Raw genomic sequence first — 18,780 nt, forward strand, 5'->3', positions numbered from 1 at the left:
CACGTTGATAGAATGCCTGACGAATGGTCCCCTCTAAAAGTCAAAGAATATACACTCCAATTGACAGGAGGCGCATAGGGAGACTGAAGAAAAAGCTTGATGTCACATTGGCGAGCAATTCTTCTACAGTTTCTCAGACAGGCTGACAATGATGATGCAAAAAATTTGTCCAGAAAATAAAATCCCAAAGATATGTTGACGTTTGATTTCAATGAACTGTAGGAACCTTGTTAGAATTTGCATGAAATTTTTTTTTGACAATTCTCTCGTTCTTTTGAATAAAATGATAAAATGGCCAGTGAAGGGCGGCAAGAAGAGGGTGAATCTTGAAATCGTATGTTCCTTCATGCAGAAAAATATCAAATAGAAATCTATGAGAATATTTTAAAATTCTGGGGACACCTAGAAGACTTGATTTTTAGGGTTCCCCCACCACGGGAAACCCTATTAAAATCGCTATGGAGAATTCAGCGCCCCGCGTTATTTAGAAAGGTGTCTGATGTGATGCGTATTACGCTACCCATAAGACACCTTTTTACGTGCTTAGTGTTTTTCAGTTTCTTCAACAACACTCCTTGCTACGCATTTTCAACTTCGTTTTTATCAGCCAACAATTATTACTGTTTATTCAATAAATTTTTCTATTAGCCGCACATTCCAATTCAATTTTTTAATTTTTTTTTGATTTCAAATTAAATTAAAAAAGTGTTTACAATGAAGGAAAATTTCAAAAATTTGTAAATACCTAAATGGAAATTTATAAGTTGTAGCCTTTGTAGTTGAAGTTGATGAATGACATTTTCAAACTGAAAGCTTATTATCAAAATTAGTAGGTCTGCTGTTGGCGTTGTTGTTACCAAAAAATTGTGATTTGAGTTGAGTCGTACTGTGTGAATTACCTTTCCATTTTTCGCATTGGTGGAAGTATGAGCGGATATTACATACCTTCAATTCAATATTCAAAGATTCAAATCTTTGACAACAATTATGAATTATCATTTTCTATTCGGCCAATGGCCAATCTCACTCAACAAATCTTTGAAACCCCCAAATAATATTCAATTATTAATAATTCGAAAAAATTTTATCAATGATTTTCGATTTATATTTATGCCAGTGTAGTGACACAGGGAAATAGCCATGAAATATGAACTATGAAGTTGAACAAAAATGTTCCGAGCACGCGAATTTTGCTTTTGAAGTTTTGAATTTTATTTTCAAACAAATTAATTTTTCACGTTTGTGAAAAAGAAATAGAAAATCTGCCAAAATGCAGGTCCAAATAATTTGGAAAACAATTCGAATATTCCCGATCACAAATTATGAAATTATTATTAAGTAGAGGTACCTAATAACTCAATTTTTTTTTGAAATACCATTTTCAATTTTCATTGACATTTCATCGTGTTTATAAAAAGTAAGTACTCATAATTAATTAATAGAAAGGCGTTTTAAATATTTTTTTATGGTATCAACTTTACGGGGAACCCGTTGCCAGGTCACCTGTGACCTTGCTTGTTTAAACTATTGGTAGGTTTGTCAACATTGACGTAAGACATTTCATCTTGGACTTGGAAGCACGAATTTAGCTTTCTGGATTTTAGTAGGCATCCTGAATACGCATGGATTTTTATATAAGTACCTAATATGAATTTTAGAAAAATCAAACTTACATCATCTGGTTCTCCATACACAAGAAGATAATCGCCAGCATTTATTGCTAATTCAGCTTCTGGACATATACTGGTACTTTGTGAGAACGGATCGTAAGAATACCTTTAACAAACGGAGGTAAAAATTTATAGATAACAGCTTTTTACACCGGCAGTAAAGTTTTACACTTATACGACTTACTTAGAGATAAAAATATTACACAACCCTTTTCCAGGAATTTCAACCATATCCTGGGTACGGCGAGACGGACCTTCCATCATGAGATCCTCGTGTGGTAAAAGGAGATCACTTGTACTAGCAAAAGCACTACCTGACATATTGCCATTTTTCATGACCCTTGCTGGAATTTACATCAATTGTCATTAAACGATTAAATTCAACTATTATTTTAAATGTAAATACGAAGCAGCCACCCACCATCCAAATCAAACTGCGACTGCAGTAAATTTGACGACATCTGGGAATAGTTTCCGGGATAATTTGATTGTAAAATACTGAAAGTCGATTGAGATACTGGGATTTGTGACATTTGCTGCGACATCTGCATAGGAAACATTGACCCCATCGATGGTCTCATACTATTGCTTAAATCATACTGTTGTAGATACGATGGGAAAGTATTTGATAACGAAATTGGTGGGTTAATGGTTGTCTGTATAAATAAGGAAAAAATTGAAGAATTACTACCCATTGAAGAAAAAGTTCATTTATTCTATGTACCAATTATAGATCTACGTTGACATACTTGAGATGTAGTCATTGGTAATCCAGAAGACTGCATGACTGGTAACATCCCTTGACAAGACGCTGGTGGTATGATTCCCATATCGCTAATATGTCTCAACTGTTCGGCAGTCATACTTCCCTGAGTCACTGTAAAATCAAATAGGAAAGAGTGAATACTTGTACATCTTAGGTAATATATACCAGGACACTGGTCACAGTGAAATATATAAAATCAAACATACCTATTGTCGAACGAGTTTTATCTAATTCTGCCAAGATCCTATTATCTTGATCTATTTTCGCCATTATTTTATCAATATCAACCGTGATGCTGCTGTTATGTGATATTGAAACATTTTGAATTCCTGAATCATCAGAACACGCACTTTCATTACTTGGAGTAGCAGAAGTTAATTCTTGATCAGAGCTAACTGGACATGTACACGGTGGTTCAGACTGAGACCAATACGGCTTGCATGCAACAGCGGTGTTAGTGTTTATCGAGTAGCGGGCAGACGGATCTAATGAGGCAAGATGCAAATCTACATACGAACTACTTGGTGCGATGTTGGTAGGACACCCTGTTTTAAGCCAATAAAATTTTAACCATAATTAAGAATAATATTATCAAGAAAACAGAAAAAATGAATAGTACTTATACCTAATAAGTGTAAATTTACCATAGGTAGGTAACTATAGTAATCCATAACTTTCACGAATCGTCGCAGTAAATATGCTAAAATAAATTTGAATCTATACCTACCTATCTGATAATCCATTAAAAAAATGTTCGTGTGAAGACTATAAAGAATTATCACCCATCGCAAAGTGCAAAATATATCTTGTGAACCAACCAATGAAATTTCAAGATTGTTTCGAATATAGAAATTTAGGTAGACGCCAGATAGGTCCATTATAATGTACAGGGTCTCCAGAAATATTGAGCATAGCTGGAGAGAATTTTGGTAGGTTGGCAGCATTGAATCAATGTATATTTTGATACGTAGCTCGGCACAGCCAATTCACAAAAATTCTTGCCAGCCGTGTTCGATATTATTGGGACACCCTGTATATTCATCTCAATTCGTTTACGTATTTTTGCGATTGTAAGCTAGGTCCAGTCAGATTGATACGACATGAACCAATGAAAATTATGTACGTTTCGTAAATTTATGCAAATAATTTTAACGTACCTAGTAACCTACCTATATAACAACTGATACATATTTCGTACCTATCTAAAATTTAAATATGTTATGGTACTCAGATATTGTGAAACAAAATCATAATATTGAGTTGCAAACATACCTACAATATTTATTAATAGCGTCAAAAAACAAAAAAATGCATGATGAAAAATTAAAATGGGAATGTGAAGATATATAGGTAGAGGTACCTATAGACTAGACTACATGAAGATAAAACACAAACGAAAACTACCTACTAATTTTTTAAATTCATTATATCGTATAAAACAGGGTGTGCGTATTGGTTTAAAAATTACTACAGCGGCATTGTGCTTTTGCGTGGAATTCTCAGAGCAAGAATCCAGCCTAATTCTAGTCTACGTATAGATAGGTAGGTAGAGGTATATGCAAATAATGGAATTCATTCAACCAAAAATACAATCATTCATTCGTGAAAGAATAAAAAAATAATGAGGTCAGTGTAGGTAATTGTGAACAAAGGTAGATATTTTGCTTATTTTGAAAAAAATTGTTCAACCACGTAAAATTGATATTTTATTTACTGGTCTTTTGAACCTTCAAGCCTTCAATATTTTTTTATGTATTCCTTCAATCTAGTTAAAGAAAATCAATTATCTAGTTTTTATTTAATCAGCTTTTATATGAGATGTAACTCAATGTATCCAACAGTCCTGCAAGTTCTGATTTTGTCCTGCTTTTTGGCTATCGTTACCTTAATGCCAAATCCGAGTATGTCCATACAAAAAAGTACGATTTTACGCATCACTGATAAGGTTCGGATATGCTCGGAAGGGTTCGTTGAGTTCTGATTGAACATCGGTCAGCTTCGTGCATCTTCGGTGGTGCATTTTAACTGTACTCGGATGCAAAATTTTCAATTCAGGGCTTCCCAGAGTCTTATCAGTGACGCAAAAAGATGATTTTGTTTTTGATGGACTTGCACGGATTTGGCATTAAGGTAACGCTATGTGTCCTGCAGAGTTGAGAGTTGTGCTGCTTTCCAACAATTTTATCAAAAAGCCCTTTTTTTTTATTTTTTTAATTAGACTTTAAATTTTTAACGTATTTTCCTTTTTTGTGCATAAAAATGTCGTTTTTCCCACTTGAGTAATGAGAAAAAAGTTGTGTAGAAAATAGTTTTTAACAGATAAAAAGTGAACAGAAACAGATTCCTTTACCTACCTACTCTACTGTCTTTCCTCTGATGCAAGTTATTTTTAAAGAACACGGATGTAATTTTTTTCTTAATTGTCGGGGGGCCCGCAAAAGGATCACCTGCACCCCCTGCCGATTCTCCGGGACAACTTTTTTCTTAAAGGGGAAGTCCTAAGGAACATTTCTGGCCCTTGTCCTCAAAAAAAAAGTGGCCCTACTAACAAAATGGCGGCCACTTTGATTGACAGGTCAGCCGAAATCGCAGGTTTTGCGTTCCAACATAGGACTTTCACGGAATTTTTAAACCGTTCGAAGGTAGATCGAAAGAACAGGCAAAAGTTCATCACCTGTCAAAATTTCAAGTGCAAAAGTGCCTTTTTCGATTTTTGGTGAATTTTCAAAAATCAAATTTTGGCCAAAATGTGAGAAAAAAATCAAAATTTTACCAAATTCACCTAGAAATCTGAAATTTGGGATATATCCTATTTTCGACCTGCCAAATCGATTGGAAACTGTTTCAAACCGTTTTGAGCAGTTCTGGAGCCTCCAGCAGATTTTTGAAACTCGAAATTCTCACAAAATTTCATCAAATGAAGTTGGAAAGCCGAAATTAATTCTGCAAACTAATATTTCAAGTCGTTTTGGAGCATCCAGCAATTTTTTGAAAATTACTGGAGCTTCCAGTAGATTTTTGAAACTTGAAATTTCCCCAAAATTTCATCAAATGGGGTTAACAAGCCGAAATTTACTCTGCAAACTAATTTCAAATGAAGTCGACTGCATGGTGGTTTCAAGTGGTTTTGAAACTTCCAGCTACTTTTTCGAAATTTGAATTCTCCTAAAAACGCGATGAAACTTTTCAAAAAGTCACGTGTGGCTCCAAAATTACTTAAACTCGCCTGAAGTCGTCTTCAGAAGGTGTTAAAATTGAAGTGCAGAGTTAATTTCAGCTTGCTAACCCCATTTGATGAAATTTTGGGGAAATTTCAAGTTTCAAAAATCTGCTGGAGGCTCCAATAATTTTCAAAAAATCACTGGAGGCTCCAAAACGACTTAAAAATAACCTGCAGTCGACTTCATAGCGTATTGAAATTAGTTTGCAGAATGAATTTCGGCTTTCCAACTCCATTTGATGAAATTTTGTAAGAATTTCGAGTTTCAAAAATCTGCTGGAGGCTCCAGAACTGCTCAAAACGGTTTGAAACAGTTTCCAATCGATTTGGCAGGTCGAAAATAGGTTATATCCCAAATTTCAGATTTCTAGGTCAATTTGGTAAAATTTTGATTTTTTTCTCACATTTTGGCCAAAATTTGATTTTTGAAAATTCACCAAAAATCGAAAAAGGCACTTTAGCACTTGAAATTTTGGCAGGTGATGAATTGTTGCCTGATCCTTCGATCTACCGTTGTACGGTTTGAAAAATTTTGTGCAAGTCCTATGTTGGAACGCAAAATCTGCGATTTCAACTGACCGGCCAATCAAAATGGCTGCCATTTTGTGAGTAGGGCCACTTTTTTTTCAGTACAAGGGCCAGAAATGTTCCTTAGGACTTCCCCTTTAAGAAAAAAGTTGTCCCGGAGAATCGGCAGGGGGGTGCAGGTGATCCTTATGCGGGTCCCCCGACTATAACATTTAAAAACTTCAGCGTATCTAGGAGAGGTCTTTAATGTTGCAAAGAAGTCTGCATTTCTACCAGAAATCGTCAAAAATTCGCTGAAAACGTCGCGAAGAAGCGCGAAACTTTACAAAGCACCACGAATCAAGATGTGAAATTTCATTCAAATTCAAAACCATCCGAAATGCTCAGAATGGTCTAATAATTGAAATTGCATCAACTCATCTAATTAACTCAGAAATCAGATCCATTAAACCTTGAGTTAAAAAAAATTGCAGAAAGAGGGGGATGAAAAAGTTGCGTATAAAGTTAGCTTTGGCAACCTCCCTCCCTTGAAAATTTCTTGACTGTCCTTGAAATACATTTTTTAAAAAGAATAATTGACGCATAAAATATAGACTCCTTTTCCCCCTTTCCCCTCTCAGGTTTTCAAGTTGAAAACTGCTCAAAAAATAAAAATTGCTTTGTTGAGGACATTTTGAAATATACCTGGGCGGGTAGACAAATTTTTGAAACTTGTTTACAATTTTACTATCCCGGTTAGCTTTGAAAACCAGGCTCATTGTAAACACTTGTTTTTTTTTAAAAGAAAATCAAGAGTTTTGAAAAGATTGCAAGTTAGCAAAATTGTAGAGCGTAAAATTTCCCAAATTCTCAGAGTGGGTAATTTTTCTTCAGTAGGTCATGCTGAATTGTTGAAAAAATAATCGAGAAAAACTGTTTACAAAAACACCAGTGAAAAAAATTGTTATTTTTCTTGATCCTGAATCCGAATTAAATTTTTGATTTTTTCCCCGAATTTGATTTTGATAAATTGTCATTTTACATCGTTTATCATCCATCAAGATTATATAATAGAAATTACTCGACGAATTGAGCAAAATATGCATTTAAAACATTAAACTAATTACACTATCGGATTCCCCATGCCAAAACCTCCCATTTTTTAGACCCCTTGCAGGGTTCAGTACTTAGTCAATTTGGGCTTAAAATTGATTGAAATGACCAATTTTTTCAATACCGAAACCAATCCCAAAAGTCAATACCGAAATAAAAATTTAAAAGAACAAAACTAAAACAAATCCAATCCTGAAATGAATAAATTCTGCCCCCAAAACCAAAACCCAATCTCGAAATCGTTTTGGACCCACAGCTCTGCGCCACACTGCCAGAAATAAAATGACTTGTGTCAAAGATTGGTCAATAGTCATAACCAACCACCCTTCATATTAGCGAACCGAATGTAAGCTACCTACTAAAAAACCATATGTGAATTGCACCAATTGCAATTACAGATACCTATAGAGTGCAATTAAAGACCAAATGCATTTAGCTGAACCACATACACCAAAACAAACCCTTTACCCTATTTTTCTCACTACAAAATACTCCCTTGATTCCAGGATTTGTTCGAGTTCGAGTTAAGATTTCAATCTGTAAGACATATCTAAATTTCCGTTTGTTCATTTTCGTGTAACTTTAAAATAAAATTATAATTGATTAAATCCGTTTCATTTCGACTTATAAATCATCACGCTGCCTAAATTAAACATCTGTTAGATGAATTTTAGAATTTCGAAATGTTTAAAGGCATTTCTAAATTGCCTAGACTGAGACTGTCCTCATTACCTTAATTTCAATTGTAGGTACCGATTAACAAATTGTATTTGCTCATTTCTCATTCACCATGGTATAGGTGTAAATTACCCACTTTTTGTCAGGTAATTATAAACACTTCATTATTCAGAACTGATCCATGTAAAAAAAATTTCCACACTCGTGAAACGATAGCTTAAAATCTCTACTTTCAGATGATATAAGTAATCACATTTGGTGAAAAAAAGTTATTATAGTCGAAAAAATTTAGAACTCGGTTATTTTTTACGATTTGAATTCGTATAGGAAACCTTTCAAAGAAAAAGACACTCGAACATAAAATCTTCGCTCACAAAATGAATGTCAAGTTAATCACAATAGTCTGCAGCAGATAGTTACTTATCAAGTTCACCTCGATATATCGATTACAATTTCTCAGAAAAACATGGTTATTGGTTATGTAATACGTTTACGTTTATACTAATAGCTTATAATTACGTACGGGACGTATTTAAATTACATACATTAACATTACATAGGGATTAGGGACTGTTGAGTTAGATAGGTACTGATCTGCGTGCATATTTCTTTTCCTAAATGCGTTAAGTAGGTCGTAAACAAATTTATTTTAGTTTGAAAAAAATTGGAAAAGGAAAAAAAATGAAAAATTATAATAAAAGCAATACAAATGCAAAGTCGTAATGAAGGAATAAGACGTATTTACTAAATAATAAGACTAAAGGTGCCAGATTTCGACGTTTGATTCTACCTACATTACATTATGGTATAATTACCATGAATATGCGGTCGTGATCGATAATTTGCTGGACGATTTTCGTAAATGTTTCCGCTGTCGTATGAATTAGAAGTAGATGGCGTTAGGCGATCTAAATAATTTAGCTCTGGCAAAAATTCACACAAATTATATAATAAATAATATCGAAAGCTCGAAGAAAAAAAAGCGATTTTTCAACGTTTATAAATATTTCTACGTTTTAATAAAAATTTTGAATTGTTGTACGAGTACTACCTATCTAAAAAGATACATTATCCACAGTGAAAGCGCGGCCAGTCGAAGCTTTATAAGCGAAAGTATACCTAACGTAAGTAAACTAGAACTCTTGGCAATTCTATAATCGGCATATTTTCGATATTTATTACATTTGTATGCAAATTAGATTTGGGTTGGAAATTGAATCAATTCTTTTTTTTGGCCAGACTTCTTTTTATTTTGATTTGATGATAGGTATTAATTTGGAAAATGATAATAAACTAAGGATATTGATTGATTGCATAAGTAGGTAGGTATATTTGCAAGTATAAAGAAGAAAAGTTGAAGTTTTTTTTTTTTTTTTTTTTTTTCAAAAATAATTACGGTACCAGCATCAATATTTAGGATAAATAATTTCAAGTTGGAGGGACTATAACAATTTTCGTTTTTCTTAATGCTTGAAGGTGATTTTTTTTATAATGCAATCAAAATTTTCAAGCTTCAACAACTCGGAAGAAAAATAATAAATGCAAAAGCAGTAACAAAACGGCAATACCTAGTTGGTACTTTCAGCCGTTGAAAATGTCATCCTACACCTACTTACGTTAATTGTGATGGTTACTTCAAGAGTCACAATATTATTTAAGTATGTAGTTATACTATAGTAAGTGTAGTAGGTATACCAATGTAACAAATAATCATAGTAGGTACATCTATCTATGTACTATAAATATTAAATAATGTGTTATTTACCGGACGCGTTTGATTCAGGAGATGTTTGTACTTCTTGATTGGAAGCATTCGGTTTTTTCCATGGACTGGTCGTATAATTTCCTGGCAGACTTGATCTTTGTTGCGAACTAGAAGTACGTTTGATGGCTGCCATTTCCAAGAGTAATTCTTCATGGTGCACGTTTTGTAATTCCATCTTCTTCTCCAATTCTCTGATTTTTGACTAAAACAACGAAATAGTTACGTAAATTTTAATCGATTTCAGACGCTTAAAAAGAAAAAAATTCTTTGAATTGGTTTAGAAATTTTATGGAATGAATAATATGGGAAAAAAATTAACAAAAGTTTAAAAAATGGTAAATTTTTTCAATAATTTTCTTTGGATTTATACGTACCTACTTTCTTACCTAAATAGCCTTACAGTATTCAATAAAATAAAAATATAAGGTAGGTAACTACCTGCAAAGCTTCGATGGTTTCACATATTTTGACTTTTTCAGATGCTGAACAATTTGATCTCCATTGTAGTTCATTTTGTTTATCACGAAGAGAGGAGAGTGTTTCAGCCTGCTCCTTTTCCAGTTCTTTCTTTCTCTCGCTGACATCTCGCATTTGCTGTTGAAATTTTTAAAATGAATTGGTAAATATGTAACGTCATGGTAGATACTTTATATGTGAACTAAAATCAATCTGATTTACCAATAAGATTGCATCAAGGTGATCCGATGAGCTACGCGTTGACCCATATGATAGTGAGGACTCCGTTTTTACCTGGAGAAATCGAAATAAAATGAAATTGGATCAGTAAAGCTTTTAAGCAACAAAAACCAAAAGGAAGCAAGAAAGTTATCGATGAGAATTTCAGTTCGAAATTATCTCATTTACTTTGTGTTGGTAGAGAAAAAGTAGTCATTTTAAAAATGGGTAAGTAGTAAAAGTAGTGAATTTAATCAAAAAGGTAGTGAAAAAATAAAAAAAAAACAATAATGCATCCGTTTTTTTTTTTTTTTTTTTTTTTTTAAATAATTTTGATAGAAATTGAAAACGACTTTGTATACAAATTTTCTTCCAATTTCATATTTTAAAACATTTTCCTGTGAAAAAATTTGAGTATAAATATTTGATACATATCTAAAATATTGGTTGGTTTTTTGCAAATTTGCAATTAATCGTTTCTCACAAATTCGAATTAACTAAAACTGAATACGTAGGGAGAATAAACTACATTTTAAAAAACATTTTGAACGTATTTTTGTTAAGTGGCTGATCATTTTTGTTAATACCCATTTCACTAAGACACCAAAAACAAGAAACAACACCGCGAGGACTTCCAGTATGTTGTTCAGGAAGAGAAAGTTGAGGAGATAAACTACGAGATAAATTTAAATACACTGTTCAGGTAAAAAAAAACTTGACTATAAATGGGTAAAATAATTAAAAGGGGTGTTCATTTATCCGCTATTTCATAAGAAATTATTAATTAATTTTACGTTACCTACTTTTAAAGATTTTATTGAAAAAAAATACAGGATTTTTAGTGAAAGAGGGACACATTAAATTCAGTTGCTCAAAACAGCAGCTAATAAATTCACACATCACTCGTTGAAATATGTACATAGCAAGTTATAATACATTTTCAACTGAAGTTTAAAATAAAATTTGAATCTATGCTTGTTTGCCACAGAACGAAATTTTAAAATTATAATACTCGTAATTCGTCATTGAGGTACCTAATTACGGAACGAGATATCAAAATATTTTAGCATCGATGTTGACAAATCGAATTAATTTTATGCCCTACTTGCATTATATCTAAATTATACCTTCACTTGTGTAATAAGCGAACACATTATTTACCACAACAAAGAATAAATTGTAAAAGTTGGATATTAAACCACTAAAATTAAAAATATATACTTAATATTCAACCATAAGGTACTTCAAGAAGGTACTTACTTATTACTCGAATGATTTATTTAAATATTAAAGTATCTGGAGAGTTTATTGATTTTTTTCTCTAACAGAATGAATAACAACTTGAAATTAAACGGTGGGTACGAAAAAATAAATGATTAAAACTGTCCGAAAATGAGCGATACATTTTATGTATACTGTATAAGGTGTTCACCCATTAAAAAAACTGCCATAAAAAGGGGAACTCTATTTTACGAAAAGAAAAACATACTGCACAATATAATACGGTATAATCGCGTCTTAGTTATTTCCTAACCATTTTAACAAAAAATTAATCCACTTTTTAATATTTTCCCGATTTAACGTACATATAATTAAAAAATAAACGCGTATACATCGATAATATATTTAAGTTCTCATGCTGATTCAGCCATTTTATCACAGCACCGCCCCAAACGAAAACGAGAAAATAAAATCGATACGGTAACATAAAGAAGTTATATTAACGGAATTTCACCTTTAATAATCTTACCTAAGAACTTTTACACAGGATAACTGAGTAATCTATCAATTGTACTAACACTACAAAACATTAAAATACTAAAATATTTTGATTTTTAACTGGTATAAAACATTATAAAATTTACCAGACCGACTACGAATTCTATATTACATGCATAACAACAAACACGCCAATTGTGAAGCACAATTTCATGGCTGTTCGCAACTTTCAGAGTACTACAAGCGCCGGTTCCATTTCAGCGCATGTTCCTACGGCAGAGTTTTTTTTTTTTTCTTGAAAAAGGGTGCAATAACTTGGAATCTTCGTCGAATAATTATTGAAAAAAAAAAGCTTCACATAATTTTGGCTGACATGTAGTTAATTTTTCGACCTTTTTCAGCGATTTTTGTGAGGTGTGTCTGAAATGGGTAGGTATACTTATAGTGTATGGGTATATTCGAATAGCTATGATAACAATGTCGTGTGTGTATGTATGCCTACGAACGCGTGCTAAGGTTGTTTTTTTTTTCGTGAAATGCCCGTAATTCGATTGGGTTGCCGAACTGATTAATTTAAAATGACGAAAGGGCGACTTCTTTTCAACGACTGAATTCCCCCAACACTTGTTGTACCTACTGTTTGCGTACCTAAACAGTAAACACCCGGAGAAGATTCATTTTATTAATCAGTTTTATGATTTTTGATACGTTTATTAAAATCGAAAGTGAAATTGATTTTTTTAAAATATTTCTCATTTTACAAAAGTATACAAATAAGAATTATAAGCATCTTCATGGCGAAATTATATGATTTTGTGTTTAGAAATTTCAGCAGTTAGCGAGGGACTTGAAGGTATATTAGTCTATATTATATGACATCTGCCCTCCCCAGGCCCTAAAACATTTTCTGGTAATCAGATGGTACGAACTGCTTGTTATGCAACTTTTTTTTTTTTGGAAACCAAGTTTTTCTGACGTCAGTGGGTCAGAAGTTCGAGTGCTAGAGAAAAAAAGAACTGAGAAAATACCTACCTATATTGTTTCGACTCTACAAGTTTTTCAATTTCGAAGAAATTTTCAAGTTTTTTTTTTTTTTTTCTTGTATTCATCATTTGTGTTACAGTATATGAAATCTGCTTAAGCCCTTTTAATAGCCTACAGAAATATTCCTCTTAAAAGTCGAATTGAAACTTGTCTAAATTATCGATAGGGACACTGGTTTTTATATTTTTTGTTCATTTTATCAACATCGACTCTAACAAGTAGGTAAGTACATATTTTTGATAGATAGAATTGAAAAGCAAAGTTCATACATTTATTAGGTAGTTGAACACAATTTTTCATTTTTGAAAATATTTGTTTGAAAAAATTCATTAATGTTTAAGGTGTGCGAATTCCGCATAATTTACAACTGGGCAGGGGCGCCTACAGGGATAAAGAGGTCGGGCCGTGGCCCGACCTGCTGTGGGGGTGGTGTGGTCTAGCGGCAGTGGTAAGTGTCCTGGAAGTTACGAGTTGAATGATGAAAATTTGGGGGCAAAATCATATCAAAAGCAGAAGGAAAAAATTCAAATACTATACTATTAGATCACTGTGTAGCCATTTCCTATGGGTAGGGTAGGATGTAGGTAAAGGTATACTCGTTATGTAAACACTCTGAAATGTGCTGTGTTGCAAAATCAAGAATTTAAGATTGAGTGAGTCATAGATAAGACATAAGGCACCAGTGACCAGTGGTAGAGAGCCTGAGTGCACCTGCTTAGTAAACGTTTATATAAAAAAAAAAAACATATTCCAGCTATCAGCAGTCGATTTATCAATATTTCTACGATGGTCTTTGGCTATTTGCCTTCGGACATTTAATCCATTTGATTGAATATTTCATTGCGTTTTGGTGTTGCTCGAAGTGAGGAGCTCGTGAAAAAATACATTTATTAAAATATAATGCGATCAAATGCTTTGGTGTTCGTGTTTATGAAGTAATTAGTCAGTGATTTTCACATTTTAATGTTAACATTTTGAAATGGCCCCAACGAAGTGTTCGTACTGCGACAAAGTTAGAGGTAGGTTTGATAATCATACACATTGGACCAGACATGTTGCGAGCGTGTTCATGCATTATTATTAGTTTAAATAAACTGTTTCTGTTACTTGAATAAACTTTTGCTTACGTAAAATTTTTAATTTCCATTTGTGGGAGGGGGTAAGGGTCTTTTGGGGGGGGGGGTGGTGGTGCACTGACCAAGGGGGTGTGTCGCCGCCCGACCTGTACAAGTTTTCTGTAGGCGCCCCTGCAACTGGGTGGTTATTTGCGATGGTGAGGGGGGGGGGTCACATCACTCATGAAAATGGTGCATCCAAAGGCGTGATGAAGTGTTGTGAGGGGGGGAGATACTTATAATACTGAAAATTTTTTCAATCTTTTACCCCAGATCCCCTCCCTCTTTCGGATTTTTCCAACTAGGTAATTACAAAGGTGCCTAACGGTCCTGCTAGTCCTGCTAAAGTTCTGCTTTTTGCTAACGAGTTCTGCAAGTCCCGCAGTTGTCCTGCTTTTTATCACTTTTCATCAAAGAACTCTGTTTAAAAAAAAAATCAAACTTCAAATTACTTATCAAATTAATCCATCCATTTTCTGGAATTTTGAAATAAGCTATTTCGTAGAAAAGAGCTCATTTGTTGACTTTTCTGACTATTTGTTCTTCTTTTTTCAGTAAAAAACTATTGTTCAAATTCAAACAATGTTCAAAGTTTGAATGAGAAAAATAAACTCTTCGTTTCATATTAAAACTTTTTTTTACTTCTCAAAACATGAATTTTTGAAAGCTTATGGCCTCGCTTCACTCGGTCTCTTTTGCTTTTCTTTTTCAAGTTTGAGTTTTTTTTTTAAAATCATCACTCAAATTTTAAAACTTTGAATTGTCACGTTGGTCAAGTCACTATACATAGTATGAGGCGAAAAATCGCTCCTGCGAACTTGCCAAGTATCCTACTGTTGCCAAAATTCAAAATTTCAAAAATTCATAATATTGTTGTCAAATTTATCAAAAAATCTCAACTGTTTGTGAAAAAATTCCAAAAATAAAGCACCTGTTTTTTTGTCCAAAATATTCAAAGAATTTTATCGCCAGAATATATGTCAAAAAAGTCTCATTTTTACCAAAATTTTGCAGAAGTTTGTTTCATAAAAAATTATAAAAAATCCCAACTTTTGTTAAAACTGCCAAAAAAGTCCTGTTTTTTACCAAAATTGTGGAAAAACGCATTTTTTTTGACGTTATCCAAAAAGTTCTAAAATTTTTTGCAGAAATGACCAAAAGACTTTGTTAGAGAGTTAGAGTAGAGTATCCAAAATTTCTAAAATTCCTGCTTCTACCAAAATTATCCTAAGAAGTCCTTGTTGTCCTTGTTATTTTTTTGCCAGAATTGTCTGCAAAGTTCTGTTTTTGCCTAAATTGTCAAAAAAATCATGTTCATGTCAACTTTTGTAAAAATTGCCTAACAAAAGTCCTACTTGTACTTTTGACCAAAATGTTCAAAAAATCATGTTGCCAAAATTGGCCAAAATTATCCTAAAAAGTCCTGTTTTTTGCCAAATCATTGTCAAAATTTATTTTTCCGAAGTTTTCAAAAAAAAAAAATAATAGTTTTTTGCCAAAATAAATTAATAGCAGAGACCTTTTTTTTGACATGTTATCCAAAAAAAATCTAATGGTGTAATGCTCAATGAAATCTTGTTGTTAGCCAAAATAGTCTGAAAGTACAGCTTTTGTAAAAATTGTCAAAAAGTCCTAACGTTTGTCAGAATTTGTCTAAGAAGTGCTGTTTTTTCCATTTTTAAAATCGCAATCTTCGTTCTATTCATATTTTTTCTAGTTCTCTTTAAAAATAGACAAATTCTGCCAAAAAAAAAAAAAAAATGTGCAAATGGGTCATTCCATGTCAATTCAATTCGACCGAAAAAATGCGATTTTGAAAGTCGTGTCTTTCGATTTCGCACAAATTTTTTCTAACAATGTCCACCCACCCAATAAGTACGAGTAAGAAACCCGCAATCAGTTTGGTCCTAGCCCCCTCAGGGGGCGGGTGGGGGGCGTCCATTATTTTTACATTGTCTCGAGGTACTCAACTTCAGCAGCGCATTCCTCCAAAACTATGATACTTTGATCAAAACTGATTTCACAGTTCGAAAGAGTGTTGAATTTGGAACTTTTTAAGCATTTTGAAGTTTTCAAAATTTGAAAGTTGAACTTTCAATATTGAAAGTTCAACTTTCAAAATGGCGCTATAAGTGGGAGCTACCATTTAAAGTTCTGAAAAAATTTCTATAGATGTTCTTTTTGATGCTTTTTCGAAATATTCAAGTTTCGAGATGGGATCTCTTGATGGAGGAGGAGCACCCCATCACCAATTTGGGGAAAAATTTTAGAATAAAAATGTGGGGCATGTGATATATCGAATTGCATGTTTTTAATAACGCTGGACACGAATATGACGTTAGATTTTTGATTGGACCCCATCTACGGCCTCCAGCACATCCCAAAATGGGGTAAAAGTTCAAAAATAGGGGTTTTTCGTGCGACACATCAAATAGTATGTTTTTGGTGACGCTGAATACGAATATATAACGTCAGATTTTTGATTGGACCCATCCACGGCCCCCTAGCACCTCCCCAAGGGGGGGGTAACCTAAAAAAAATGGTTTTTCAATCGTGTGACACATGAAGTAGTATGTTTTCGATATCGCTGAAAACGAATATAGCCGTAATTTTTCAAATTGACCTCACCCATGGCTCCCAGAACCGCCCCCAATTGGTAAAAGTCCAAAAAAAATTGTTGGAAGCCGTAGACTATTTGATGTGTCGCACAAAAAAACCTTTGTTTTGAACTTTTACCCCATTTTGGGAGGTGCTGGGGGCCGTGGATGAGGTCCAATCAAAAATCTAACGTCATATTCGTGATCAGCGTTACCAAAAACATGCAATTCAATATATCACATGCCCCAGATTTTTATTCGAAAGTTTTGCCCCAAATTGGGGATGGGGGTGCTCCCCCTCCATCAAGAGATTAGAGATCCCATCTCGAAACTTGAATATTTCGAAAAAGCATCAAAAGGTACATCTATAGAAATTTTTTCAGGATTTTAAATGGTAGCTCCCACTTACAGCGCCATTTTGAAAACTTCAAAATGCTTAAAAAGTTCAAAATTTAATAATACCCTTTCGAACTGTGAAATCAGTTTTGATCAAAGTGCGTATCATAGTTTTGGAGGAATGCGCTGCTGAACTTGAGTACCTCGAGACAATGTGAGAATAATGGAAGCCTCCTCCCACCCGCCCCCTGAGGAGGCTGGGACCAAACTGATTGTGGATTTCTTACTTACTGAGTAGGTAGATATTGTAAACAAAATTTGAGCGAAATCGAAAGACCTGGCTTTCAAAATCGCATTTTTTTGGTCGAATTGACATGTCGCACCTCGGGAGTTATGTCACATCTCAAAAAAGTGAAATTTTACAAGAGAGTGATTTTCTTTTTTTTAAAAACTTGATTCATTATTTTTATCAATTTATAATTAATTGTGAGGAATGAATAGCACCTCATTTTAAAGATCTGGTATCCTACCTTCATTTAGCATAAGAACACTTTGAAAAATAAAATCTTAAAGAGGAAATATTTCAATGTTTGGAAAACATTTTGAGTTATAACCTTTCATTAAAGTTGATGTGGAGGCGAAAGGAAGCGTCCAAAAAAAATTGCATGATAACAAAGTTGTAGAGAATTAAATTTCCAATCGACATAATGTAGTTAGTTTTTTTCTAAAGTGCTTAGTTTTTGAGTTTTTCTCAAAAAACTAAAATTTCATGATATGTGCAAATTCATTTTTCTGAAAAGTAATCAATTTAAAAAAATTTTTCCATTTGGTACAAGCCAATAAAAAATGCACTCCTTGTGACTTTTTCTAACTGACAAACATTCAAAACAATCAAAACTAGTTGTTAACACTTTGTATGTACAAAATTTGCTCAAAAAAGGTGGACTTTTTTGAGATGTGCCCTTATAACTCCAAACAACATGCAATGTTGTTGAGATTTTGAGTTAGGCCATTTGCGTTTTATACAAGATCTAGACAATGTACCCAACTCAAAGTGTAATTTTTGGTTGAGGGGGGTCATACAAACCCCAAAAATGCAAAAACATCAAAATCAATTTTTTTTGAGATGTGACCTTATTACTCCCGAGGTGCGATGTAATGACCCCAATGTACATATTATTTATGTACTTGTACATAAAATGATACCTATGTTTATCATTATCACATCTATACAGGGTGTCTGGCGAGTGGATGTCAAAACTTCAGATTTGGATGTAACCGGGTACGACTTTAAAAAAAACGTTATATGGATAAGTTGCCTATCTTTGAATTTGAAGGGGCAACCAAGCTTTGGAAAAAATTGGGGAAAACGTATTTTTAACTTTGGGAATGGGTAGTACTTGGAAAAATTAACAAATCTCGTTATTATGAATTTTTGCCTAACTTTAAAATTGAAGGGGCTAGAAACATTTTAAACAAACAATTTGAGAAAAACTTGTTTTCGACTTTGGGAATGGGCAGTACTTTGAAAAATAAACAAATTTTGTGATTATGAATTTTTGTCTAACATTAGAA

At 33.3% G+C, this 18,780-nt stretch overlaps 1 protein-coding gene across 9 annotated transcripts in view; it reads right to left on the reverse strand.

The window, feature by feature from the left end:
- Window positions 1–12,330, reverse strand: part of LOC135841660 (RIMS-binding protein 2-like) — a 40,710-nt gene extending 28,380 nt beyond the window's left edge. For 5 of the 9 annotated variants that reach the window (XM_065358751.1, XM_065358749.1, XM_065358750.1 and 2 more), the window contains exons 1-10: window positions 12,145–12,330; window positions 10,398–10,469; window positions 10,158–10,313; window positions 9,720–9,921; window positions 8,770–8,877; window positions 2,643–2,981; window positions 2,420–2,547; window positions 2,092–2,326; window positions 1,855–2,014; window positions 1,674–1,776 (exon numbers count right to left, since the gene is read on the reverse strand). In XM_065358751.1, the coding sequence (XP_065214823.1) occupies window positions 1,674–1,776; window positions 1,855–2,014; window positions 2,092–2,326; window positions 2,420–2,547; window positions 2,643–2,981; window positions 8,770–8,877; window positions 9,720–9,921; window positions 10,158–10,310 (1,428 nt within the window). In that variant the 5' untranslated portion in view covers window positions 10,311–10,313; window positions 10,398–10,469; window positions 12,145–12,330. Of the gene's footprint in view, window positions 1–1,673; window positions 1,777–1,854; window positions 2,015–2,091; window positions 2,327–2,419; window positions 2,548–2,642; window positions 2,982–8,769; window positions 8,878–9,719; window positions 9,922–10,157; window positions 10,314–10,397; window positions 10,470–11,654; window positions 12,057–12,144 lie in introns of those variants that run through there. The other 4 variants (XM_065358753.1, XM_065358748.1, XM_065358752.1 and 1 more) reach the window with 4 other exon arrangements.
- Window positions 12,331–18,780: the final 6,450 nt, after the last annotated feature.

Source organism: Planococcus citri, chromosome 3, assembly GCF_950023065.1.
Source record: "Planococcus citri chromosome 3, ihPlaCitr1.1, whole genome shotgun sequence".
Lineage (NCBI taxonomy): Eukaryota > Metazoa > Arthropoda > Insecta > Hemiptera > Pseudococcidae > Planococcus > Planococcus citri.